General features: G+C 40.7%; 3 protein-coding genes across 5 annotated transcripts; all 3 read left to right on the forward strand.

Annotated features, from left to right (window-relative positions):
• Nucleotides 1-235: 235 nt before the first annotated feature.
• On the forward strand, nt 236-4,754 carry LOC132984652 (uncharacterized). 2 transcript variants are annotated; one of them, XM_061051519.1, is made up of 7 exons: nt 236-397; nt 549-872; nt 1,127-1,372; nt 1,472-1,555; nt 1,720-1,748; nt 2,446-2,514; nt 2,716-4,754. In XM_061051519.1, the coding sequence occupies exons 1-7, from the start codon at nt 337-339 to the stop codon at nt 2,854-2,856; spliced, it is 954 nt and encodes a 317-aa protein (XP_060907502.1). In that variant the 5' UTR covers nt 236-336; the 3' UTR covers nt 2,857-4,754. The 2 variants fall into 2 exon arrangements, with proteins under 2 accessions (XP_060907502.1, XP_060907503.1); XM_061051520.1 differs by having other exon boundaries at nt 552-872.
• A 4,604-nt stretch (nt 4,755-9,358) lies between these two features.
• On the forward strand, nt 9,359-11,961 carry LOC132984653 (fatty acid-binding protein, brain). Of its 2 annotated transcripts, XM_061051522.1 has the most exons (4): nt 9,359-9,511; nt 9,705-9,877; nt 10,398-10,499; nt 11,665-11,961. In XM_061051522.1, the coding sequence occupies exons 1-4, from the start codon at nt 9,439-9,441 to the stop codon at nt 11,713-11,715; spliced, it is 399 nt and encodes a 132-aa protein (XP_060907505.1). In that variant the 5' UTR covers nt 9,359-9,438; the 3' UTR covers nt 11,716-11,961. The 2 variants fall into 2 exon arrangements, with proteins under 2 accessions (XP_060907505.1, XP_060907504.1); XM_061051521.1 differs by lacking the exon at nt 11,665-11,961 and having other exon boundaries at nt 10,398-10,568.
• Nucleotides 11,962-14,109: 2,148 nt separating this feature from the next.
• smpdl3a (sphingomyelin phosphodiesterase acid like 3A) lies at nt 14,110-24,833 on the forward strand. The gene is made up of 8 exons (XM_061051523.1): nt 14,110-14,316; nt 15,129-15,342; nt 19,315-19,459; nt 20,038-20,134; nt 20,569-20,732; nt 20,879-21,059; nt 21,308-21,432; nt 22,765-24,833. The coding sequence occupies exons 1-8, from the start codon at nt 14,223-14,225 to the stop codon at nt 23,074-23,076; spliced, it is 1,332 nt and encodes a 443-aa protein (XP_060907506.1). The 5' UTR covers nt 14,110-14,222; the 3' UTR covers nt 23,077-24,833.
• Nucleotides 24,834-27,252: the final 2,419 nt, after the last annotated feature.

Below are 27,252 nucleotides of genomic sequence, written 5' to 3' on the forward strand. Positions count from 1 at the left end.
GGGAGGACAGAGGGACGGACCTCTTCATACACTGATCACAGTTTTACAAGATCTCCGTCAATCTGCTGTGACCTCTGACCTCTGACCTCTTTACTGATCGATGCAGCTCTTCTTAATGATCATCAGTTTATGATCACTTAAACATGTTACATCATGTTTTAATAACTATGAGACATTCATAGAAATGAACACTTAAAGCAGGTTTGAAGTCAAAATGAGGAAGTGATGACAGACTAAGAACGGGAAGTAGATGCAGCGTCTCTTTAAAGAAGCACTACTGAAGAAACTCAGACAGTTAGGAGCGTGACAACGGGAGGACAGAGACGGAGAATCACCATGAACGAGCTCAAATGGATTCAAACTTCTTTACTTCTCACAGCGCTGCTTCAGTTTGCTGGTAAGAACATTTATATCACATATTTAACCTTTTTTTAAACATGATGGATTTAATGAACTCTGAGAAACCACAGATGAAGAATTATTCTCAAACTGATTGTGAATATAATCAACATTTTATTGATTTACTTTATTCTTTGTCATTTTCTCAGCAGCAGCATTTCGAGTTAAAAGAGTCACATTCAGAGTTGGAGAGGACGCCAAGTTGTCTTGTGAAACTGCGATACAAGATCAACAGAAGTGTGAATATACGACATGGCTCTTTGTTGATTCAGGAAACACAGCAGTAGAGCTGGTTACACTTGGTCAGGTTAAAAACTCTGGAGTTAAATCAGACAGACTGAGAGTTACAGAGGACTGTTCTCTGGTTATAAAGAAGATCACAGAGGAGGATGCTGGACGTTATGACTGTCAACAGTTCATATCAGGAAGAAGAACAGGCGATGAGACTCGAGTTCTTCTATCTGTTATCAAGAGTAAGTATTTCAATCTTTTCAAACAAAACTTTTCTAATTCAAACAATAAACTGAAACATTACAATAATTATAAAGACTCTGATGAAGTTAATTTGTCTCTTGTTGTGTTTCTCTTATAATATCTCCATCCTTACTTTGGACTGGAAATACTTAAAATATTAAAACTTTTTTTTTGGATTTGAAGTTTGAAATTTATATGAAAACACAAGTTTAGTGCTGAACAGTTTGTTGAGTTGTGTTTATTTCAACTTCAGGTGAGGACACAAAACCACCACCAACAAGACCACCACCAACAACAAGACCACCACCACCAACAACAACAAGACCACCACCACCAACAACAACAACAAGACCACCACCAACAACAACAACAAGACCACCACCAACAACAACAACAACAACAAGACCACCACCACCACCACCAACAACAACAACAACAACAACAACAACAACAACAACAACAACAAAACCACCAACAACAACTCCTGCTCCTGCACTAGGTAGAGTCTCCTGATGTCTTCTGCTCTCTGTGTTTGATTCAGATTAAGGACAGAAGTCTACAGCCAACATGCTTCACATATTTTCATTTTTTCTGGCAGACTGGCGATGGTGGTTGATCCTCGTGCCCGTGGTGGTTTTTATAGTTCTGTTAGTGGTCGTTGTGAAAGTCATCAGACGGAAAGGTGAGAGCACAGATGAACATTTTCATGAAGAAAAAAAGCTTTAATTACAGAAGTTTAATGTTTGTTAGCTGCAGTTTACCACTACATTTTAATATCTAAAAGTTTGAGATGATCCATATTTCTTGTTTGGAAGCTAAAGTCCAGCTGTTTCTGTGTCTCTACAGGAAACAGAACGCAGATGAGTGACGATGTTGTAAGTCCCAAAACGTTTGATTATGTTGTTTGTTCTCACTGACTGCTGAAGAGACTTGATACATTTAGACATTATGAGGGTCATTCTTTGGATACCATCATAAGAGCCTTATACAATTAATCCTGCATGTTCAGAAGTTTAAAGAAACATTTCTGTGAAGGCACAGAGAAAGAGTCATTCCTTCCATTACACTTATCTCATTTATTATATCTGTCCACTTGTGGGAGGTTCAGGAAGTAATCAGCAGAGCAGAAGGGATTTTTTTTAAAGAGCAGAAACCAAAATGCCAAAAATAAATAAACATTCATCAGAACTCCCTCCCTGCCTGAAAGTCACAACTTCCTTAGATTAGTGTGATAAATTGCTCTTCAGTCTTCAGAGGGTGACAACGATAAAAAGGGAAGTTTGATGGTGATGCAACTTCAGAGCACCAGGAACGTATCACACTGTGGGCTCACAGATTGGTTTTCTTCCTATCTTGCTGACAGAATATTCTCAGTACGTATTGGTGATGGTGTCTCTGAGCCTTCTGAGTTATGTGGGGTACCACAGGGCTCTGTCCTGGGGCCCCTGCTCTTCTCCCTTTATCTGCTACCCCTAGATAAGATCATAACCAGTTTTTTTTATTTGCTCCAATCAAAAGCACAGGTCACGATAAACATTACTGAGCAGCTGTTTTGTTGTCTTCTCTGTGTAGGCTGATCATGAAGGCGGGGTTTCCTACGCCTCCATCAGATACAACAAGAAGGGGAAAAGAGGAGCTCGGGTAAGCTGTCTGATTGGTTAAAGTCAGGATGGATGTGAACTTTTATCTGAACTTTTAGAATTCATTCCATTTATTTTAGCTTTAGTAATAACAGCTTAACTTCATTCTCAACATGTCGACTTTATTCTCCATGTATCAACTTGCACTTTGCATTTAATGACGTCATTTTGTGATATTTAATGATCTGTGATCTATCTCCAGGTTTGTGCTAAAGACGATGCTGACGATGGTTCAGTGACCTATGCCTCCGTCAAAGCTTCTTCTTCCTCTTCTTCTGCTGCTGCAGGAGCCTCTGCTGATCCCAGCAGCCTCTACGCCACCATCAACAAAGAGAAGAAATAAGAATCTAAAGTAAAGTCACAACTCAAGTTTTTTCAGCTTTTAAGACTGAAAACTATGGAGCCCCACAAGGCTCAGGTAGGACAAAATAAAAAGCAATTTGTAAATCCTTTTTTCACGGTTTACAAATCTGTGTGCACAGTTTATAAACAGTGCCCATGGATTTGTAAACCGTGTGCACAGATTTGTCGAAATGATCGACAGCTTTTTATTTTTTGTCTCATCTGAGCCTTGCAGGGCTCAGTAGAAAACAGATACAGATAGATGTGTTTGTATGAGACTTTGTGTTGTTAACTTTCAGAGTTATTGCTGTAAGATGCTTTTCCTTCAAAAGAGGGCGTTGTAGGTTTACTAGTAGCACGAAGACCTAGCATAATACCTCTGCATGAAATGTAAATCTACGGAGATCCTGAAATCCCTAAAAGTTTTTAGAAAAGAATCTTAAAGATATTAACTTTTGGGCCCAAGATAATTATATCGAGAACTGATATTCATGCTTTGATTACCTGCTCGAGTCTGTTAACGTTAAAGGCTTTATATGCGATTTTTCACACTTAAATATAATAGAAATCAAGTATATCCTCTGAAAATAACTCTGTGCGTCATGACTGTCTACAATGGGTGTAACACCCGAGTCCCACTGTCTGTGATGTTTTCAGAGTTTTCAGAGTCCTATCTTCAATTTGCTTACATCGCCGGGACGGCCGGCTGACTCCTCCCCTCGTGTATAAAAGTTGTTTAATTGAGGGACTAGAGAAAAGAAGAATAACATACTGTACTCACTGTTTAACTGTGTTTCTAGATCACGTTCATTTCAGGTAAATTTACATGCAGTGTGAAGATACGAGCATAATAAAGATCGCTAGCATTAGCATGCTAACACAACAATGCAGCGCGAGTTGTTTTGGTTTCATGCTGGTGCTCAAGGGCGACATCTGCTGGATCAAAAAATTGCATATAAAGCCTTTAACTGTTTCTTCTCTTAATCTTTGCACACAGGATATTCACTCATGTGCACAACATAGCATCTTTAGAGTTAGATGATAACTCGAGTGCACAAGATATTTTTTCCACTATTTAGGACTTCAGGAGCTCCGTATAAACCAGCTTTTAAAATAAGTTTATATACGCAGCAGGCACTTTGATGTGCATGTGTTAAGTTGTAGTTAAAGATTTTTAAACTTTATTTATTATTTCTGTACCTGTTGTCTTTTGACCTGCATTCATTTAAACATCGATATCATCACTGCTCAGATCATTCTGTATGTACTGAGTCACATCCGAGAGTCTGTAGAAACCCATAAAAGGCTAAATCAACTTCATGACAGATAAAGGAAGGAGGAACCAGAAAGCAGATGTGGTCTGCCCACATTCAAGCAACAAGTGTTATTTGTGTTTAAAAAAAGAAACGATTGCTAAACACTGTGAGAGATTTACACTTTACTAATTAGAGGAAGTTGAGGAATAGTTCTCTTGATGCAGCTCCAGGTTAGACGCTTAAAAGAAGAGAGAGACATGAGGGTTCAGTTGTTGAATTGTATTCTTTTGAACGTCATAAAAAAGCTCTTCAACTCGATTTAGGGTGGAATATTTTTACAAGAACTTAATTTCATTTTTCCATTCTTATACCTTAAACACAGTTAGTCTGAGTTTTGTAATAATACTTGTGTGCAGCTCAATGTGTTCAATTTAAGAAGTGAAATATACATGTTTGTTAACGTTTAAATCCTGGAAAATATGGAGGCAGCTATACGTTTCTGTTGTTGATCTGATGGTCTGTTTCTTTGAAAAATATTTTTTATTTACATTCACGTCGATGATGAGCGACAGTTACCTGCCCAGTGAGACTAAAGGAACAATGTGAGACATTTTACACATGAATATATCAGAAATCAAGTCTATCCTGTGTAAATGTGTCTCTGAGTCATGACTGTCTACAATGAGGGAGAAGCTCGAGTCCCGCTGGCTGTGTTGTTGTGAGAGCCGTGTTTACATGGACGGGACGGCCGGCTCCTCCCCTTGTGTATAAAAGCTGTTTTAGTCAAGAACTAGAGAGAAGAAGAAGAACATACTCACTGATTATTTAGATATCACATAAGCATTTTTAGATTGTTATCTGTATCAATTTATATACAATGTGAAGCTACAAGCTAACTTAACTGTGCTAACATTAGCATGCTAACACAACAATGCAGGCCACAGGCAATTGCAGCTCGCGCCAAGGACGATTTGGTCCACCGCTTACACATCACTTCTTCATGGGTGGAGAGGGGTTGGAGGTGTGTCTCTGGAGGAGAGTGGAGCATTCCTTTAATATTTAACAGAAAGTATCGATGCATATCTTTTAGATGTGATTGAGGTTTTTTAATTGTTTTTGTACATTTGTGAGACACTGAAGAACTCTGTAATGTCAAATCTGTTACATCAATCTCCTGATCTACTGTATCAATATTAATGACATCAAACATTTACTCTTCATCACTCTGGCAAGCTTTAGGATAAATGTTTGGAGAGCTTACTGCTTAATAAACTGAAAGGAGATGAAATGTGTGTATTAACATGTGATCATTTCATTATTAAAAACACATCTGCAGGGTCATTAAAGGTGTTTTCAGACCTCAGGACCTTTTTCATAATTCTAGAAACTGTTGGAAGCCTCCCCCTCTTTACTGATTCCACACCACAGAGACTATGATGGCATATTACAAAAGGCCAAATTAAATGTCTGTAAATCTGTAGTGAGGATAAAGAACAGGGAGTTCATCAGTCACATTAACAGCCTTCAAGAAACAGACAGAAAGTCACGCAGTCTTGCCATTTTCTACTTTTCACCAGAGGGGGGCAGCAGAGATCCTTCACAGCACGATGAGCTCACTACATGCAGTCATGCTTCTAGACAATCTGCATGGCATATCTTCCACGCAACAAGCTCTCACATCTTTTTAAAAATTAAATCCTTCAGTGTTTGATCGACTGATTGTATTTTATTCACGTGTCATGCACACAAAGTGCCCAATGCTTATGGATTTACCAGGAATATAAATTCTTGTTGAGATACAAGATCTCTTTGTAAAGAGAGTCCTGACACGAGACAGCAGCAGCTGTCAAAGTTTCAGACAGAGAACAAAGACGGACAATAAACCAATATTACTTCAGAAGCTTTTATTTATTTATTTATTCATTAGCACACATATAAGAATACATCAAAATAGGATTAACAAGAACACAAAAGGTGTGTCAGGAGAGGTCAAGGAGCCAACAGGCTTATACCTCTTAAGAGACAAATAAATCAACTAAACAAATCGAATTACACAATTTCAAAACAAAATTAAATATAAACACATATACAGTAACCTATACACGTATTCATACACACACACACTTAGACACATACATACAGTAGAAAGACTGAGAATGTTAACCCTCTATCAGCTAAATGAAACAGGCATTAATCTATTAAAAAGGGAGTGAATGAGTGAGTTGATGGATTAAATGTGAGGACAGTTTCCGTTTAAAAATTAATTAACAATTAACAACGCTTAATTAGTGTAGCTTTTCTTTTCTCTCAGGCTGCAGAAGTTTATCAAAATCATCCAACCAGAAGAAATCAACGTTAATGGAAGGCATTTGACTTAAACGTGCATCCCTTATGTCATCATAGATCAGACAGTCAAACAGAAACCTCTGTTGATTATTTGATGTCCCGCTCCTTATATGGGTTTAATATCATTTACAGTGGCCGTTGTTTTACCTTATTATACCTGTCTATCTATATCACCTGTTGATTTCATGTCATGCTTAGCAGGGCCACAAGTGCTGTCAGATGGGGCCCCCTTAGAGGGGTTTCCTACTGTCGTTGAAAAAATTGACTTTAACTCCAAAAGTTAGACGCTTAAATTTGAAGGGCGAAATCATTCATTTAAATGGAAAGCTATGTCTGAGACAAAACATCCTCTTGCTTCGGTTATGTACTCGTTCAACTACATCGTGTAGTTGTCCATGTGTCCATAATGACAGGTACAGTGGCCCTGAAGGTCCAAACATGAGAACATTTCACAAAACATAAAAGTTACGCACGGGAACAACAACATCAACATCAATAAAAAAATTGATCACAAAAAAAAAGAAAACACATTTGCAAGAACCGCCCAAAGAATTAAGTCAAGTCCACGTTTATGAGTGACTTCAGGGTGTTTAAGAAAGAGGTACTGTCTCTTTAAATCATCTGTTACGGAGGACATGGTCTTCAGGTGTAAGTGGTCTAATACAGAAACATAAACTTCTGCTTCCTTTAATGACAACTGAACAAACTTTCCTCTTCACAAAGCTCGAGGCAGACATGACACTTCCACTATACGTTTACTGTGTGTGAGAAAGCAGAGCGCACACACACACACACACACACACACACTCGTTAATAGACAGTAATTAGTGTGTGTGTTGAGCATGAAGGAATTGCAGTGGGGGGGGGTTGTTAATGCATGTTCAGGACAAAGAGCTGTCAAACAAACTGATTCTGCTTCACTGACGCTCCCTACAGGACACATTCCTCAGAGCAGACGCTCGGCCTGTCGCTAACAGAGGATTAACAGGAGGAAAAGTTACTAAAACATACATATTAATCAGCTCCTACTGTCACTGAACAAACTGTTTTCTGACTGTTGTAAAGACTAGAAGGCCAACTTTAAGCTCCTTTAAGGGAACTTTAGTGTTAACTGTTGCCCTTTTGTTTCAGTAAAATGTAGATAAAGATTATTTCTTTGTCTTTTATATAATATGAGGGAAAGATATGTTATCAGTGTATCACATTCAGGACACTACAGGTGAGAAGAAATACATTTAAGGGGGCGCTGGTGGCCTTGTGGTTAGTTTGTGCACCCCATGTACAGAGGAGACAGTCCTCCAAGTGGGCGGCCCGGGTTTAAATCATCCGACTCGTGGCTCCCTTTCCATGCATGTCGTTCCACTCCCTGATTTCTCACTCTATCCACTGTCCTTGACTCTCCAATAAAGGTATAGAAAGCCCCCAAAATAAATCATTTAGAACATCTTGAGGTGAACTGACAACAGTTCAGCGACCAAATCAGTTATTTTTTTTGCCAAACCAATTCAACTAGTTCCACATCTTGACTGAAACTGACCTGTTGCCTTTCAACACAGACATTATGCTGAACTCTAGCTACTTTGTGTGCATGGTTAAAAGTCGTGGTGGTATGTCAGCTCACACTGTACGACCCGATCATCAGGCACGACCTGAGAGCTCACACTATTATCTCAAACACACTTAGCATCACCCAATAAACACAAGTCTTCAACCAGCTAAATCATAAAAAAAAAATATTCCTGTCAGCTGGAGGTCTGCAGATATTTCCTGCCAATGTTTCTTTCATGATAGGACGGAGGGGGAAGACAGATTAAACAGGTATGCCTGCTGTTGCCACGGTGATTTCAGATGCTGCCTGTCACTTTTTTGTGCAGACATATGCATGAGAAAAAAAAAACTCCCCATGTCGGGGGAATCGGCTTTGTGGCTCTGCTCTCACTGCGCGAGTGTGTGCAGTCTTACAACCAAAATGTCAAACATTCCAAAACTAATCTGTAAAGTTATAAGCAGTTGATTGGGCTGTGATTGGTCATCGTGCCTCTGGGACTGATGATGCACAAATGGTGGACAATTGGACAAACCCAAAAATCTGGATTTAAATCGGCCTTACCCTAAAATCACCAATATTGTGGCCGAGGCGTAATGATACATATGTGTGAAAAGTCCCAGTGAAGTATCGTTATTTCAGGGAAAGGCCTCTTGTCCAATCAGAACGCTCATTCAGGTCTAACTGTTTTAATCTAATCCTCTTCATATTTTTACTTTTTTTTTTTATTTTCTCCTGCGTTCATTTTTGTATTTTGTTTAATTTTACACTTAATTAAAGTCATTCAGGCCTTTAAAATCTCTTTATATTTACACATTTATATTTCCCTCTCATATCTGAATCTTTTTTAATTCATTTGTTTCTTCATTTATTTGTTTTTTCACTTTGTTTTTGCACTTATTTTTTCCTTTTTTTAATCTTTAATTGATTCCTCTTCATCTCGTGACATTCTTATTCCTACAACAAAAAGAGTTAAACTTAAATTTAAAGACACATACACACACACATTTAATATGCTTAAAACACAACAAAACAACCTGCAGAAGTAATAAAAAAAAAGGAAGCAGTTAACAGAACTTTTAAAAGTTTTATTTCACTAATAAAAGTGGATTTTCTTTGTCTTACAAACACCTCCCAACTTCATCCCTACAAACCCAAGTGACACCCATAAAGCTGAGTAATTACATCATTAGTCCTACAAATGAGCTAATTTAAGTCTTTTTTGTAAAGGGGTCCGTAAAACCCGTGACCCAGTTCAAACATCCAATCAAAACTCAGAGAGGATCTCCTGAGCCAATGGGACGCATGGCTCCGCCCACCTGCATGCATAATAATAAGCAGCAGAATAATAACTCCAGGAGGGGAACACTTGCAGAAGCTGCAGCCTGCTCACTTCACTTTGGAGATTTACTCTGCCTCTCTGCAAACCTTCACCATGGTCGACGCCTTCTGTGCCACTTGGAAACTGGTCGACAGTGAGAACTTTGATGAGTACATGAAAGCTCTCGGTGAGTAAAAACATTTAATTTCTTTTTCTCTCTTTTTAAGTATGTTCTCTTTGATTTCATTTAAGTTGCACATGCAATAAATCCAGGCTGAACTCTTCATGTCAGACCCTGAAGATGCTTTCAGAGATGTTCAGAGATTGCAGTAAATAATGTCCACTTTTTTCACCCATGTTTTTTTCTTTTTTTGCACCAGGTGTGGGTTTTGCCACCCGACAGGTTGGAAATGTCACCAAGCCCACTGTGATCATCAGCCAGGAGGGCGACAAGGTGGTGGTCCGCACCCAGAGCACCTTCAAAAACACAGAGATCTCCTTCAAGCTGGGAGAGGAGTTCGACGAAACCACCGCTGATGACAGGAACTGCAAAGTAAGGGGACCCTGAAGTCCTATTTTTTTTAAAAACTCTTTATTTTCATTACTTTTCCATAAAAAGATAAAAGGAGTACAAGAAGAGCAGACCAAACAAGACATTTACATTTGCTTCTATAATAAGATTTAACTACAGATTTAAATCAGAGACCAGTTTGGGGATCACATGCTGCTAAAGTGTGCTTTAATGTTAAACTTCAGTTTGAATCTCTTCATAAAAATCATGAAAATAAATCAAATTTTTTAAGATATCATTTACAAAAGGTCCCCCGTCTGTGTTTATAGTGAAGCAGATTATAAGCTTAAATGCACATTTGTCCGAATGAGGTTCTGTTTGGTTTTTTTTGGGGGGGGGGGGGTGTTTCTTTGTTTCCATTATTGGGTCATTGACAAGATTTGGCATCTTCACAACCTCCGGAAATTGAACCAGAGTTTGGCAGCTTCATAATGTGTTCATTTTCCACCTCGCTTGGTTAAAATGAAAAAAATAAAAAAACGTTTTTTCTTTTGTGTCTCAGTCCACAGTGACGATGGACGGAGACAAGCTGGTCCACGTCCAGAAGTGGGACGGCAAAGAGACCAAGTTCGTCAGAGAGATCAAGGACGGCAAAATGGTCATGGTGAGACGGACGCACCCAGATCACACACAAACAAATGATTCTCTTTCTTCTGTTTAGTTTTAACAATATGTATAAAATCAATAGAAACTAAATGGTCAACACGTTATCTTATAAGAGTTTTAACCCTGAAGAAAAAGACGGCAGCTTAAATCCTCATTTTGACCATATGAGGTGTTTTTCTAATGTTAAAGAAAAAGTTTGTTTTTGAGGTTTTCCTCTCAAATATCATGATGAGTCCAAAATATGAAATGTTTATGAGGAAAAAAAGATATTTTTCTGTATGTCGTGGGGGGGAAAGTTCAAATTGTTTCCTCTTTTTTGAAACTTTTTTTATTCAGTCTCTCCTGAGGACTTTAAAAGAAAAGTGCATAAAAAAAAACACAAATTTGGCAAAAAAAAAAAACTTTGGCAAAAAACAAAAACAAGTCATACAGACGCAGAGGGTTTTTTATTAGCCTTTTTTATAGCCATTTTTATCATGACACATGCTTTTCTACAATTTAACAATCAAAATAGCTGATCTATACTTACAGATTATATCAAGTTGACCCACAAGGAAAACCGACCTGCTATTACCCAAATGCTTTATGTCTGGAAAAACGTGCTGCGAGTTCAGATATGATGCAAATTCCAATTCTATCTAAAGATATGTCATGACGGAAACACACTGCAGAAGGGGCGACAGTAGTTCAGTCTGTAGGGACTTGGGTTGGGAACTGGAGGGTCGCCGGCTCAAGTCCATAATATGGAAGTTGGTCTTGTAGCTGGAGAAGTGCCAAGGCACCTCCCGTGTGGAACCCCCAACCGCTCTGGTGCGCTCCAGAGTGCAGCAGCCCCACTCTGACATCTCTCCACTAATGCATGTCCACAGCTCCTGTTTGCTCATGTGTGTGATTTGAGCCTGTGTGTGAAAACCGGAATTCCCCTCAGGGATTGATAAAGTATATAAAATCCCCAGCCCCCTCCAAATAAATTCAAATTGTAAATAATGCTGCAAAAGCTAAAAAATTGCCATTACATCAAATTTCACTTCATAGGAACTCCAGGCCTGTAGGGGCGCTCAGGGGAACCCTGTTAGTTATGAAAGTTAGTCATTTGTTTCAAAGATAAGCATGTTGTGAACCCTAACTTCCCTGTCATGGTAACCGTCTCCTCTCCTCTGCAGAATCTGACCTTTGAAGACATCCATGCGGTGCGTAGCTACGAGAAGGCATGAGAGCTCTGACTGACGGCGTCCCAAAACCCGGCCAAGAAGTGTTGATTTTTATAATTATTATTTGACTGTATGCTTCTCTTTGCACTTCATCATCCTCCACATGTGCGCCCCCTGCAGGCTGCACATGCTTTGTAAGAATTCTTTTTTTTTTTTTTACATGAAAAGCATTTCTGTCACGATGGATGGATCATCTTTGATACTTTGTGTGAAAAACATGAAATAAAAAAAAAAAACACAGAGTAAATACTTGTCTTGTCTTTGATGTTTTCATGCAAACACTGTTATAACAGATAACATCTACATCATTCATTATGATACACAGGTAGTTGAGACAATTTAAAATGTCTATCCTATCTGGTCCGACCTCTGACCCTGCAAAAGGAGGGCAACATAAACTTCCTCTGACCTTAAAATGACCCACGCCTCTTATTCTCTATCACCATGGAAACAAACAGAGGTCACAAACACAGCCTGAACATGTTAAGAGAGCATCTCTGAGAATCAGGACAATATTTAAGAAAGAAAATCAAAAATAATTCCCGCCCGATATAATTATAAGGACTACTGAAGTTCTCATACAGAAGAATACTTTGATGTCATTTGCTCTGTTAGTAAAGTTCTTAAAGGGGTCATTAACCCAGATATCTTTTACCGCCTAATTCTCGTAGTAGCTGGCCATGCAAACGGGCAACACAGTCGACCATGTTTCACTGAAACTGATCCAGATCACAGATCCGATGACATGTCAGAGGAGGTCTTTGGATTATTTTTTATTTTCGTTGGTTTCTTCTTTTTACAAAGTACCACAAACAAAAGAGGCATCAAAAGTCATCTTGGACAACGTCTCCCACCCGGTGATGTACAATAGTGGTTCCTATAGTGGGAATACTCTTCATTTTCATTTTCTCAACATTGTTTTTAAGTGTCCCGTCATAAACAGTGGCATGTGAGACTACTCTTGCATATTTAGTCGGTGTGTACTTAACAGACAGGAACAGAGTCGGGAGGGTCATCCCTTCACCGTCCTAAGAAAAAGATTGCAGCAAACTACTGACTGCTGTCGATCAAAGGTGTGAATCAGAGGAGATTTAGAAGAAGGTATACCCCTGTGGAGTCTGAAAAGTAAAGGGGTACCTGAGTATACCCCTGCACTACATCACTGCTCCCACTCCACGACGTGCTGGCAAAACACAGGAGCTCATCAAACTCTTTAACTCCTCCCTTTGAGGAGTCAGACACTTTTAGTCTCACCCTGGACTTCTATAAAACTGGAAACTTCTCCATAAAGTTTACTTCAACTATGCAATCTGTCTGTAAACAGGTCAGCAATTCTTCTCAGTCACCCATTTGTGCTATACTGATTTAAAACATGCAATACCCACACTGCTCAACACTGCACTTTTTTTACTTTTACATATGTAAATTTTGTTCATATGTTCAATTCCCTGTGCGTTGTACAAAGCTTATTAATAATTCTTAAAAACACGAGCTATTCAGACCAATTACATTTTTTAAACCAGGCTGTAAACGTGTTCATATTTGCAGTAAAAAACTGCATTTTTGATTTGGTGTATATGTGACTGCTGGGGTTTCTGCAGTCCGCCTCAAGTGGACACTCGATGAACTGCAGGATTATGCACTTCCGCAGTTGTTTCATTTTTCAAGACCGGAGGTTGCCGCTTGTTTGGGTCAAATTAGCCTTCTTTCTTTTCTTGCATGCTGACTGTTCTCCAGGTCCTGGCCTGGCCGTACTGTACACAGTCGGACGTTACCTCCATCCATCATGGACATCATCCTCTCACACCTCCCTAGCATGACACTGTGGGGGCTCTGAGCAGCTCCTTCAGCAGCAGACTGAGACATCCAGCCTACAAGATCTCAACTCAACTTCATTTATAAAGCACTTTACACACAACACAGTTCATCCAAAGTGCTGAACAGCGCAGGTAGAACAAAACAAAGCATAAGAAAGTAACATGTAATAGTTATGTACGGTGTAACACAAAACGTACACAGCTATGGATCCCTAAAAAATGCTTAAATTGTCATTGCTTAAATTTAGAATTTTTACAGAAGCTGAATGGGGCCCACCAAATGCAGCTGGGCCCCAAAGTCTTCCCCTTTCTCCCCCCTTATGGACGGCCTTGGCCGGAGGTTGCTGCTTGGTTATTACAGAGTGGAGTAAAATGAAATGTATCAAGGTATGTCCACTTAGGGCTTCCGTAGATTTTGACAGGTCCAACTCCAATATAAATATATTACATGGATAAAAAATAACTTCATGAAAGCCTGTGTATGTTTTATTGTTTGTTTTTTTTCGTGTTAAAATGAACTACAGCAGCGTCGCAATACTTTCATCTGCTAAGTCCCTCCCCCCGTGCTTACGTCACCACTTCAAACACTTCCTGTTTATATCAGAGGAGAATGACCCACAGTGGTTTGCAGCTTTAGTTCATGTCGTTGCCATGTGTTAAAAAAACACATTGTAGGATTTGAACAGAGTCAACATGGTACAACTTTTGTGCAGTTTTCTGTTCCTGCTGTTCGGCGCGGCTCTGCTCGAGGCGGCTCCGGCCGGAAGAAGCTACCTGCCGGGTACAGGTGAGTGAAACTCCTGCTCATGACAACTGAGGAGAACACGTGTAGTTATAGCCTACCTTGTGTGACTGTCCTCTGCTAAAGACTCGCTATTATACATCGGGGTGGTCCGGGTTATCCTCAACGCTACGTTATGGGTAGGAACAGTGTGAAACATGTTGTGAGATAAAGATGTTTAAATCGATATTTTCTTACATGTAATTCGTGTTTGTGGATGTTTTGCACGCCGAATTAACCTTTGAACACATATGAGTTATATTAAGTCCAACATTGTACTTTTAAAGTTACACTATGTTCGTAAATTATAAAAAACGTACAAAATTTAGAGTTTTTTAGACGGAGTTTGGCCACACATATCCCAACATGTACCCGCACTGTCTAATTCTCATCTAAGTAAGCTTTTAATGGGTTTTTTCTTTTTCATTTCAAAGAAAGGAGATTGAGACTTTGACTATAAGTGATCAAAAAAGTTTTGTTATCATAACTTAATCATCCTAAAAATCACAATTGACTTTATTTATAAAGCGCCATAAAAAACCAAAAAGAGAAGGTTAGAACAACAGACTCAACAGCCAGGCCAAACACAGAGAAGTCTACAAAAAAATAAAATATATGCAAATAAAAGGAATAAGGCAGATACAACAGGCAGGGCTTGTAAGGGCAGTTCAAGCTATAACAATGCACTTTCAAGAAATGATGATGACAACAATATGAGATTATAAGAAGGACAAACGTGTCAACCTAACCCAGTCATTGTTTTTTTTTTTTACTTCCCTTCGGCCTCGTTTCATTTTACTTTCTCTCCATGTGTTCAGGCCGTTTCTGGCACATCACCGACCTCCACCTGGACCCGACCTACCACCTGACACCGGACCCCACCAAGGTCTGCTTCTCCTCCAAAGGAGTCCCCACCGCCAACGCCGGTGTGTACGGAGACTTCCTGTGTGACTCTCCCTACCTCCTGATCCAGTCGGCCTTCTCTCACATGGCTCCGCTCACACAGCAGGACGACTTCATCATATGGACCGGGTCAGTACGCTCATGGGGAAGTCTTTTCTTCCATTTCTACGTCTTATTTGTGCTTTCTTGTTTGCAAGAAGCGAGTCCAAATACTGAGTCATTTGCAGTTTGTTGCATCAGAATGATCATGAGTGTGACTGAAACAGTAAACTTGGCTTCACTGTACAGTTTCATTTCCTCTTCTGTTAGTGGGCGTGCAACTTGTGAACACTTGTTGTGTAAGTGTGAGACTGCCCTGAGGTTTGAGCGTGCGATAATGAAGAAGTGTCTGCTTAAATGCAGTCGCTCGGAACCTTCCCCACTTCCTCCAGGAAGTATTCGGTGGTTCAGACGCACTGAGAACAAGTTGTTAAATAAATCATGTACATGTTCACCACAGGATGACACTGAATTAACTCGTAGAAAACCCCTCATAGCATGTAGCACTACCATACTGTTTTTTTTCTGCATAATTTACACATGATTGGACGTGTGTGCCCAAGCAAATGTACAAAAACATGTACACACAGGCAAGACATGAGAGGTCAGGGGTCGCAGGAACTGTGGGTTACTAACTTACAAACTACGTCAAGATTTACAGATAATGACAATCAATCAATCATTGTTTGTTTAGAGTCAAATCAAAACCAATCATGTGACCTGTCAGCACTCTTCTATTTGCTGTCCAGGTGAGCTGCCTTCTGATTGGATTCAATTACACTTAGTATTTTTTTATCAACCAATAAATTAATAAATAAAATAATTTTTGGGGGCAGGTTTATACGTTTTTCTTCCTCCTGCACCTTTTCATTCTTTGTAAAGGCAAAAAAAAAAAAAGTATTTCTCTACATTGTACGTCATAAAAAGAATGAAATAAAACAAATGAAATAACAAGTGTTATCTCGAGACGCTTTACAAAAGAGCATATGCAGGAAGGATTTCTCCTCTGTGTTCCTCTCGTTCCTGTTGTCCTCACTTCCTCGCCGCTGAGGTGGAGGTCGGAGCAGGCCGAGCATGAATGAGGACGGCGGTGGTCGTGGGGACGACTCAGTCCGATGGTGGTGGCTGGACGTCCTGGGTGGTGATGGGGAGAAGGATGATACAGAAACTGTTGAACATTATGGACAATAACATGCATCCCTTACACAATCTCGTGTGTGAACAAAAGAGTGTTTTTAGTGGGAGGCTACGGCCGCTAAACTGCAAAAAGGACAGATTTAAAAATACTTTTTTACCTACTGCAATTGCACTTTATAACGACTCCCCTTTAAGTAAGGACAGAAGACATTTAAACTTTTAAACTTTAGCCTGAGTTGCACATATCATATATCAAACTGTATTGTGGGCTCATGTTTTTTTGTATGGGTGGGATATGTTTGTATATGTGTTGTGTTGTGTGTTTGTATGTATGCTGGCTGCTGGAACACCTACATTTCCCTGCTGGGATGAATAAAGTATATCTTATCTTATCTTAATTTGAATAGATAGTCGACACAATAACACGTCAAACTCTGAGAATAGCTTATGTTCTGCCTTTTAACACATTTCCATTTAAACATCAACTTTGATTTTAAATCACAGCTCTGCTCACTTTCAGGCTCACAGAGTGTCTCATGTTGTTGTTGTTTGCATAGTTTTGACCTTTTGAGCTCTTCTGTTTTTTTTCGGGTGGTTTTTGTACCAAAAAGTGCCAGTGCAGCAACTTTGGACTAGTTGTTGCAAGTAAGTGATGAACACACAGAGTGTGCAGAGTGAGGTAAAGGAGAACTCCATCTATCAACACAGTTCATTGTAGGTCTTTGAGGGAAGTGATGTGTGAGCCGAGGCTGATGACCACAAGTTGAAGTCGACTTCTGGAACGCTACAAAAAGTTACTGCTCACAGTGTTCCAACAATACGTCTCGTCTGACTCCAAATAAGAGTCCTTTAGCCGATGGCTGACGACACAGACGTGTTGGAAAGCTAGAAGTAGGAGGACGTTTTCATGGGTGCCGCATGTTTCAGTCACAAAGGCCGCAGAGAGTTTTGGCGTCGCCCAGGTGACAGGTCTGCACTCTGGTTTTGATTTCCTGATAACAATAAAGATGTCCAAATGTGACTTAACCTTGAGGTAAAACTATCTCCCAAGAGGTCACTAGCTCTATTCAGACTGCTCGTTCAAGGCGAGATATTTACGCCCCTGCGACGTCTCACCTTCACCGTGAATGCCGCCATCACAGGTAGTAACTGGGGTGAGACGAGATGGGCATAGGCAGTGGTAGAGAACAACGTTGTGTGTGTCTCGAGTATCCGCAACGTCTTAAAAGTACGGTTAATTCATAGACGGCGATTCCAATATGACGCCCTCGCAGAATCTTGATGAATTTCTTGATGCATAATGACGGCGGCGCCTCGTTGCGGGGACTGTTGTGGACTTGCAGTATGAGAAGGGCTCTTGATTGATTTAGGTCAGGGTTAAGGTTGTCTGGTGCTTTCCTGTTAAAGTACAGTAGTGTGTCAGCTTGTACAAAGTTCCACTTCCCTCTATGTCGTCTCGTTCTTACTGAAGAGGAAAACACTCGATTGGACACTTTTTCCAAATCGGCAGGACGTGATCCGAACTGGCATTAAATGGAATTCATGGTTTTATTAAACGTGTTTAACACAATGACTCAGCACTTAATGCTTCTCTGCAGGGAGTGTTTAAGCTAGTGTGCGAGCAGGTCTTTGCTTTGTTCTGGGTTCTTTGTAGCACCAGTTGCACTAAAAGGGGAAATCCATTAAAGAGTGGAATTTACTTCATTTCTGCAACGCAGTAGAGCTGAGAGCAGCTGTGCTCAGATCATCATGTCTGCAACTAACAGTCTGAAACTCTGATGGTACTAACAGGAAGTGCTGCTGTGTTTGGAAATGAGGGGATTTCCTTGACCTCTCCACTGACTTTAACTCATGACTTACTGCTGGTTTACTTTTGATCTAAAAGCAGTTCAAGGAGGTTTTGAGATTGCATGCGAGTCAGACACTTGATGAAAGATGGCGTTCAGAAGAAAAGGGGTTTAGTTGATCGCAAGAAATGTTTGCATACTGTAGCCAAGTCTTGTCACAATGGTTCTAATGGTGCGTTCCATTTAACCCTGAACTTGGATCTCGGAGCTGGGAATGATGTCACACCAGAGTTGCCGCATTCCGGTTGGGAACAAGTCCAACAAGCAACATGGACGCCTTCCAGGAGAACCTTTTGATTTGTTAGCTAACACCTGGCATTAATCACACACTGCATGATAGTTTGTGAGCGAAAATAAAATGACAACAGATTGTTCCCGCAGGTGAGGGTATAATAAACACAATAGTTAAACGTTACTGATGATGCACGTAGCAGCCATGTTGGATTTTTTGACTCGGGCTATTGAAGGTTCTCCAAGGTTTCCGGGTCTTAATTCTGACTTCATGGGGGGGCGTTCCTGATGACATATCAGACCGGCATCCTGGAATTTCTGACTTCTGAGATCAAATTGAACAATAAGAAATTGAATTAAGGTCTGTTGCTTCAAATATAAAAAAAGTGAGAAATATTTCTTTTGTTTTCAATTTGATTTATTACTGGACGATTGTTTTTCATTTCTAAATTTAAACTTGTCTCTCTTGAAAGTATCTCATCACGTCCATTCATTCCTTTTTTCCTGCCTACTCTCTCACTGTCTCTCACTTGTTTTGTCTCTTGTTTGTCCTTCATGTCAAGAATGTCAATAGTTCAAGATTTTACCATTTTATTAGGGTTATCGCTAATGATCGCTAATAAAGGAAAAAAAAAGTCAAGAATTAAATTGTTGGAAGCCAAGCCTTGTGACTTCATCACATAGACGTTTGAACAAAAAGCGTTGCACCCAAACATGGCAACATGGAAGTCTTCTGTCGAGGCATTGGTTGGTACCCGGAGAGATCAGCGGATGTTGAGTTTCTGAGAGCGTGATCTGTAACTCATCCGATCACAGTTAATAAACACCGGCTCTTGTTGTGTTACAGAGACAGCCCCCCTCATGTCCCTGCAGACGAGCTGTCCACAGAGCTGGTGATTCAGGTGATCAGTAACATGACCATGACCGTCAGACAGCACTTCCCCAACCTCACCGTCTATCCCGCGCTGGGAAACCACGACTACTGGCCACAGGTAACTTTCACTGAAGTTACGACTTTTCAAACACGAAGAATCTTAATCTTTTGGACTCATTTGACTCTTATAATATTCTGGTTTTATGTCTTTATTACTAAAAACTTAAATTTGAGAATTTCTAAGGTACAACATTCAAGCTGTGTATAATAGTTGATATGTAAAGCATGTGCAAGAAACCTAAGGAACAAAAGAGGAACTTAACAATAGTTCCCCCAAAAAATACCACCAATATCACCGTCCACTGTGAAGAGTGTTGCCGTCCCTTGCCCCTTTCCCGATTGAAAGGCTGCAGGACTTGGCAGGCTTTATTCCCATTCGAGCCCAAGCTAGTAGTTGGTCTAGCCTTTTTAAGAAGTCTGGAGTTGCAGTCTGCTGTCTGGAGGAAGCTGGTAACATCATCCATATACAGTAGGCCGTATGTCTGAGAGTCGATGATCTAATATAGTAATACTGTATCTACTTCTATATGTAGTAATATCTAATCTCTAGATTATCTAGCACCAAAGAGTTGCATTAATGTCACATCTTTCTTTGTGTTTTTTGCTTAAACTTGTGTTCACATGATTCTTTTCCAGGACCAGATGCCGGCCTCCACCAATGCGATCTACAAAGCTGCTGCTCAGCTGTGGAAACCCTGGCTGCAGCCTGAAGCTCTGCTCACTCTCTCACAAGGTGACGTGTCCCTACATCAGCTACTGGAGCTCCTTTCAGACTGCCGGAGTGCTGTAACTCAACTAAACAAAAAGTTTTGCATTCATTCAAATTCAGTTTGCAGAAATCTTAAAACGTAGAACCGGGCCTACTGCCAACTGCTTCTCTGCTGCATTTAGAGGAAATGATAGAACCGACACACATTAGCTTAACTGAATGTGTTATAATCACAATGTTTGATATATAGAACAACACATATTCAGACTAAACAATCAATAAAAATCATATTGGCAGATGTGAAATCATCCCCGATTTTTTCAAATCATCGATTTTGCATCAATTTTTTTGGACAACGGACATCAGCAGCTTCTGTTTGTGTTGTAAAATGAATCCCAGTAAAGCTGCAGCATGTTCTGCTCATGTTCTTACTTCTTTATTTTGTCCCGCCCCTGCAGGAGGTTTTTACTCCCAGCTGGCGAAGCCTGGTCTGAGGGTCTTGAGTCTGAACACCATCCTTTACTACGGTCCTGATAAAGCCACAAAGAACACGACGGACCCGGCGGGACAGTTCGAGTGGCTGGAGAAAACTCTGGAGAAAGCCGCTCAGAACCAGGAGAAGGTCTTACATCTTTGTATTTCACATGCTGACATTACAGGTCGTCAAAATCGTCTTCAGATTGATTGACGCCTCGATGCTTTGACAAACATTAAAACACCTTCTGCACTTCTGAAGATCTGAGGTTTTAAACGCGTCTTCTCATGCAGGTGTACGTCATAGCCCACGTACCTGTGGGGTTCCTCGCCTTTGCCACGAACATCACCGCTGTTAGAAAGATCCACAACGAGCGGCTGGTCGCCATCTTCAGGAAGTACAGTCAAGTTGTCGCCGGACATTTCTACGGCCACACACACCGAGACAGCATCATGGTGCTGCTGGACCAACAAGGTAAGGGTTAGGGTAACATCGGACATTTTACAAACAATCTCTTGCACGCTGTCTAACTTTCAAAATAAAATAAAAAAACCTGCAATAATATTTATCATTTATTCAAGTTTTTTTTGCAAGTTTCGACAGCGTGCATGAGATGGACTCATTCCTCGTCTACCTGCCCGTCCTGTGAAAAACCTAGATGTGTGAAGTAGTTTCTACTTGATGATGATATCTTGTGTTTGTGCGTGTTCCTCTTCCTGAAGGTAAACCTGTGAATTCTGTGTTCGTGGCCCCGGCTGTCACTCCCATCAAACACGTTCTGGAGCCGTACTCCAACAACCCGGCGTTCCGCATGTACCTGTACGACCCCGAGGACTACGGCATGATGGTGAGACGCTACGTCAGCTCTGACTGGTGTGATGACGAGGCTGATTTACAGAGCGGTTAAAGCTCCTGTGAGAAGTGTTTTAACTGGTTATGACATGAAAACTGACGCCTCTGTATGACCTTCAAAGCAAACCGGGACCATCAGAGGGAAAACGCATTCTTCCATTTAGTTACTTTATAAAGCTGTCGTCTCTGCCCGAGGTCGGTGTCAGACGAGGAGATGAACACAACGCTGTAAAAAAACAGGCTTTATCATTTTTTGCCAGCCCGAATATTCATCGTGAGTTGCAGGTTAGACATTAAAAATGAAGAAGTGTGGTTTAGTTTGTGTCCAGATCGGTTTAATCCCTGCTCAAATTGATGTCAGATTTAAAAAGCGATCAAATTCAAACTCAGGATTCATTTCGCAGAAGATTCTAGACCTCTCTTTACCAACCAGAAATATAAAAAAAAATCCGCTGAAGCGCACAAAACTATGTGGACACGTTCATGACCTCACAGTGGATTTAACAGCCACAATAATAACGGACGAGAAATCAGAAACTCCACTCTGCAATGGCTGCATCACAAAAAGTGTGCAAATTATTTAAAACTTAGTTAATGCATTTGTAAAGGTGGAGTCAGTAGAAATGTTCATTACACAAACTGGGCGCCTCCTCCTGGACTCGGAGCCAGTAGAGGTGCACACTCACTGCAGGACGTAGGGTGCAAGTTTGTAGCTTCACAGCGAGCTCGTGCATGTTAGCACAAGCTAACCGCTGTGTTTGGCACCTAGCTGCCTGTCCAACAGAAGGCAGGCCAACTCCACGTCCGCGTTTTGCATCACTATGATTACAATCTCTCGTCTTTGAGGCTTCGTCCAAGCACTGCATCTTAATCCCCTTCTCATTGGCTGGAGGAAGCCCACCGGCTCCCCAGCCCAGCGACGTCCCGAGTCGATCAAAACAACACAAAACATCCAAATCCAGACAGAGGACAGAGTCTCTGCAGACACAGTCACCACCACACACGTACGGAGGCCCAGAAGTGGTGATCGAGCGACATTACTTTAGTACAAGTCTATATTTATTTTTTTTAGAAAAAAAGCTACTGACTCCATCTTTAAAAAGATAAAGAAGAGCTTTCTTTGAGTTAGAATACAAACTGGATAGTTTTAAAAGTTCTGCACTGACTAACATTTCTCCCTCTGATCAGCGACGCAAGAAGAAAGTCTCTCTTGATGATTAATCACGCTGTCAGTCAGAAAACAAAAACAGCTTTTCTGCCATTCAACAACACCTCTCTTCCCCCCCTCTCTCCCTCCTCCTCTGGTGCTTTCCCTCCTTCTCTAAAGGATATCTGGCAGTACTATCTGAATCTGACGGAAGCCAACGAGAAACAAAGATCCGACTGGAGGCTTGAATATATCATGACTGAAGCGTTTGGACTGATTGACCTGCGGCCGCTGAGCCTGCTCCAGCTGGGGCTGAGCTTTAAGGCGCCGCGGAGCAAAGCCTTCGATAAGTACTTCACTCACTACATGGTGGGATACAACAGCAGCATCATCTGTGAAGGAGACTGTAAGCTCAGCCAGGTGTGTGCTGTGCTCTACCTGGACCAGCTGTCCTACTCTGAGTGTGTGGCGGAGGGAGAGGGAGAGTGGTAGAATGGGTCAGAGAAGTAGGATTTTTCTCATCTTGATTTTTTTTCCACTCTGCTTGAATCATGAAAAGGGTAAATGTCCTGTTCTGCTGCCTAAAGTTTATTGCAACATTTTCACTTAAATGCTTTTATTTTTATCTGCAGTGTTCCTTTCTGGTATCCAAAGTCTTCCTAGACACAACCACTACGATGAACTTCACTATTCTACACGATATAAGCACTTGAGATCAGAGAAAATGCAGTCATACATTGTGCAATATGTTTTAAATATGTGTACTGTAATCCCTGGTTTAGAACGTAGACTGTATAAAACATGGACGTAGTCTCAGTGACGTCACCCATTGTGGTTTCTGAAGAGGCGTAATGAAGCCAAATGATGGCGGTCGCCATTTTGGAAAAGCTATTGTAGAGGCTAAGCCGACGCTTTAAGCCACTGAGGCGCTGCACCTGGATTTACTAATTGACGTTACCTTGTCGGATGAATGAAAGTCCAAGTCAGAGTTTACTGCCGATCATTTCCTTTCATTTATTTTACGTCCTTTTGGTTCAACATGTCCATATCTCGATACCAAAAAACATCCTCTTGCATGCCACTACTTAGCGGTTTTCTCTTCCCGGGTGGAACACCTGACCGGTCACAAAGGTTCCTACCTTATATATCCCTCAATCACCCTGTGAGATCCGATACACAAACATCACATATTATGTTAATAATCTGCTCCTACAGCTATCTCAAACTATCGTGTCTAGAAACAGGAAAAGAGGCGGGGCTAAGGCGGGACTTAAGCCTCCTTGCGAACGGCTACAAGTCGACTCGGCCACACTCTAATTATGCAAATGTGTGAATAACTTTTAGACTTGTAAAAAAAAAACACAAGGACATCGTTATTGAGTCATTAAAATGTTTAGTACAGGAGGTAACGGGAACTTTCCGGTAAAATGTCAGAGATCTCTCAGATCAGAACTAGCGATGGGTATATAAACATAGTTTCGTTCAAAACCTAGCCAATGATTTTCTGCGTTTTTTTTCAATGTCGTGTACCCCACATCAACCTTTCACTGGAGCCATGATAGCGGGCCGTTATTGTTAGTAAGCTCATCATCAAAGCATTCTCCATTCGATGTCAAATATAAAACATTCAGTGAGCAACGAAGCTGTTTCAGACATACAGCGGCCGTTGTCATAGAGACAAGACGAGTGTGCATCCCTTTTATTCTCAGTGCACAGTCAGCACTTTTCCTGCCCCGAAAAAACAGAAAAACACTCACGCCCTTGTACCGCAGTCAGTCAGCAGGGGGAGCTCTAAATATTTTGGCTTCACTTCGACTGGACTGTCATTCAGTCCATCTTTTTATACAGTCTTTTCCTAAACACCAAACAATATTTAAGTCGCAGTAGAAGGCCAGTAAGGGTTTCTATGTCTTCCATAATGTGATTTATTTCAAATGTGTTTTTTCATTTACTGTCTTGAAAGTTTGTACGTCCATATAGTTTTAATAAAATGTAGCTTCCCCATGTTGCTTTGAGCATTCGCAACACTTCCATGCGTGCTTGTTGAATATATGATTCCAAGCTTGTAGAAATGTTGGCGACATGCATCGAACATGTGAGGAATGTCTCAGGGAGATGACATGCAGTCAGTAGGTGTTGCATAAATATGAACACAGACAAAAATTCATGTAACATATCAGAGAGACTCTCTTTACTGTTATCTGTTTACAGATTATTTTTCTACTGAATAAAAATCTCAATTAAAACAACGTGTTCAAACCACTTTGTTTGTTTTAGAGCGTCTAACTCTGAAATCCTGTGCAGGGTCGTTTGTCTCTGCAGGAGGGGGAACGGGAACAGCGACAACCTCATCTGACCCCCTCACTTCAAATTCACTCCCTCCCACCTTCACCTCCCCGATCGTATTCTTCTCCTGTTCAAACTTTCTAGAAACTCCTCTCGTTTCTCGGCCACCACCTCAAACATTCACCCTCCGCTCTCCTCCTCCTCCCCTCCACCCTCCCGACTCTTTTGTCCCCTCGACTCCCTCCCCAAAATCACTCCTCCCTTAAAGCTCCAAGTAAAGAAAACGCATTGAAACAAAAACAAGTTGGAACAGAAACTAATGATGTTTTGCTAAATTTAGCTTAAATTAGATTTTGACACTAAAAAAAGCTAGAAGATAAAAAATGTGGTTCCCAAACTGAGGAAGGGGACCCACGCAAGGGGTTCAAAGATTACATTTAGGGTCCCTAAGCTAACTTACAGGATAAAAATAGTTTGCTGTATTTGTTGTAAATTACATTATTGGTTAAAGGAGCAACATGTAACTCTGACACCTAGTGTTTAAAACGGGTACTGCAGTCCATATTGTAAACATTGTAGAGAGCTGTCCCGCCTCCTCTCTAGAGTCGATGCTCACACAGGTCACCATGTGGTGGACTCTGAAGCTTCAGTGTTTATCCAGCTCTGCATGGGTCTGTAAACCTTTCTGTGTTCTGACCTCTCTCCATTTTTCAAAAGCATCTCCAATATTGATCCTAGTTTGAGCACGTTTCTGCTCGTGGAGCTTATTAGAAACATGCAGAGGCTTTTTAGGTCGGGTACAATCACTTCTATCTGAACCACTTCTCTTGCCCGCTTCCATCGCTGCAACACCTGTTGACCTGATAACTGCTCTCATATCTGGCAAACCGAGGGGCGTCCAAAACGGCCGTGTATAGGGGTGTCTTAAAAGCGCCTACCTTCTCTGGTCCAAACAAATCCAGAGCATTCAGGAGCAGAATCTAAAGTTAGAAGGAGGACATACTGGCTGCTGCATTGTTGTCAGAGAAGCCAGCACTTCAACATGTTTCCTTAATGTCTGATCAGATAGTAAGGTCACTTTATCATCTCACTCTCTACACATCTCACTGATTGATCCTTTTTACTTGTAAGACCTTTAATAGTGATAAACTAAACTATTACTATATTTATAAAATAAACCATTCTTGGAGGATCATAACCTGAACATATAAAAGAATTTAAAAGTGTAAACATTACCAAATATTTTGAGGGTTTTCAAGCAAATGATGTAAAGATTCAATACTGTAAAGCAAACACCAGGAGTAGAGCTAAAACAGAAATCAGCCTAATGCTTAAATTGGCTCTTAAGTCTTATTTTACAAAAATAGGAAGTTGGCATCGATATGAGCTTTTCAATTTGTGGCTAAGGACCCATCCGAGGGGTTTAAGGATACATTTTAGGGTCCCTGAGAAAGCTTACAAGCTGAGTAAGCAGGGACAACAGAACATATCCAGGTTTGACACTTTTTAATCATTTTTGTCTTCATTTGTTGTGAACAACTGTCTTTATTTAACTTATTAGACCCATTAAAAGCACAACTTGAACATAGCATATACAGTATGTGTCAGGATTGGAGGCTAGTAATAGTGGGGAAAGGAGAAGAAGCACTGGAGGACATTTGCATTTAAACATCATTAAGACTGAACAATAAGTGACTTATATCAGTAACTGTTCAGAAAGTTTGAGTTTAGAAAAAGTCCCTCGAGCTCTGAATCGCTGCTTTCTTTCTTCCTGTGTGTGTGTTTGTAAGACTCTTTCCCCTCATTTGCCCCCTTTGCCATTGTTGTTCCCTCTAAGCCTCCGCCCAATCGGTGCCTGACAGAACGTAACCGTGGAGACGGAGTCGGTGGCGTGCATGGTGATGGAGAGGACTCCATCGCCACAGTAACGGCTGTAGAGCTCCAAAACCTCCGAATCCACCACTGAGGTCACCGTTAGCCGCTCTCATTTAGTGTGTGTGTGTGTGTGTGTGTGTGTGTGTGTGTGTGTGTGTGTGTGTGTGTGTGTGTGTGGTTTCAGATTTGATTATATTTCAACTTGTTTAAGGTCCACAGTCAAAGCTTTTCTACCAAACCTCATTGAAAATCTAAACACTTTAGTAAATGCTAAACATGACTTAATGACCGTGCAGGTTTTTTTTTAAAGTTTAGACTCTGTAACGTTTTGACTTATTATAAAGTGGTCTGTGCGACAATAGTGCAACACAGAGGTGGTGAAAAGTGAATGAACTTGATGTACTGACTCTAGTGTTTCCATTTTCTGCTCTCTTTTACCTCACTACATTTCAGATATAAATATTTTCATTTAAGCAGGAAAATAACGTCCTCATACTAATGACTTTA

Source organism: Labrus mixtus, chromosome 12, assembly GCF_963584025.1.
Source record: "Labrus mixtus chromosome 12, fLabMix1.1, whole genome shotgun sequence".
In the NCBI taxonomy this organism is placed as follows: domain Eukaryota; kingdom Metazoa; phylum Chordata; class Actinopteri; order Labriformes; family Labridae; genus Labrus; species Labrus mixtus.

Bases quoted from the DNA above. Each gene is read 5' to 3' on its own strand.
- smpdl3a (XM_061051523.1), top strand. From the start codon at position 14,223: ATGGTACAACTTTTGTGCAGTTTTCTGTTCCTGCTGTTCGGCGCGGCT. The intron at 15,343-19,314 runs GTCAGTACGCTC...GTTGTGTTACAG, and splicing joins GACTTCATCATATGGACCGG to AGACAGCCCCCCTCATGTCC. The intron at 20,733-20,878 runs GTCTTACATCTT...CTTCTCATGCAG, and splicing joins CCGCTCAGAACCAGGAGAAG to GTGTACGTCATAGCCCACGT.
- LOC132984653 (XM_061051521.1), top strand. From the start codon at position 9,439: ATGGTCGACGCCTTCTGTGCCACTTGGAAACTGGTCGACAGTGAGAAC. The intron at 9,512-9,704 runs GTGAGTAAAAAC...TTTTTGCACCAG, and splicing joins TGAGTACATGAAAGCTCTCG to GTGTGGGTTTTGCCACCCGA. The intron at 9,878-10,397 runs GTAAGGGGACCC...TTTGTGTCTCAG, and splicing joins CTGATGACAGGAACTGCAAA to TCCACAGTGACGATGGACGG.
- LOC132984652 (XM_061051519.1), top strand. From the start codon at position 337: ATGAACGAGCTCAAATGGATTCAAACTTCTTTACTTCTCACAGCGCTG. The intron at 873-1,126 runs GTAAGTATTTCA...TTTCAACTTCAG, and splicing joins TCTTCTATCTGTTATCAAGA to GTGAGGACACAAAACCACCA. The intron at 1,749-2,445 runs GTAAGTCCCAAA...TTCTCTGTGTAG, and splicing joins CGCAGATGAGTGACGATGTT to GCTGATCATGAAGGCGGGGT.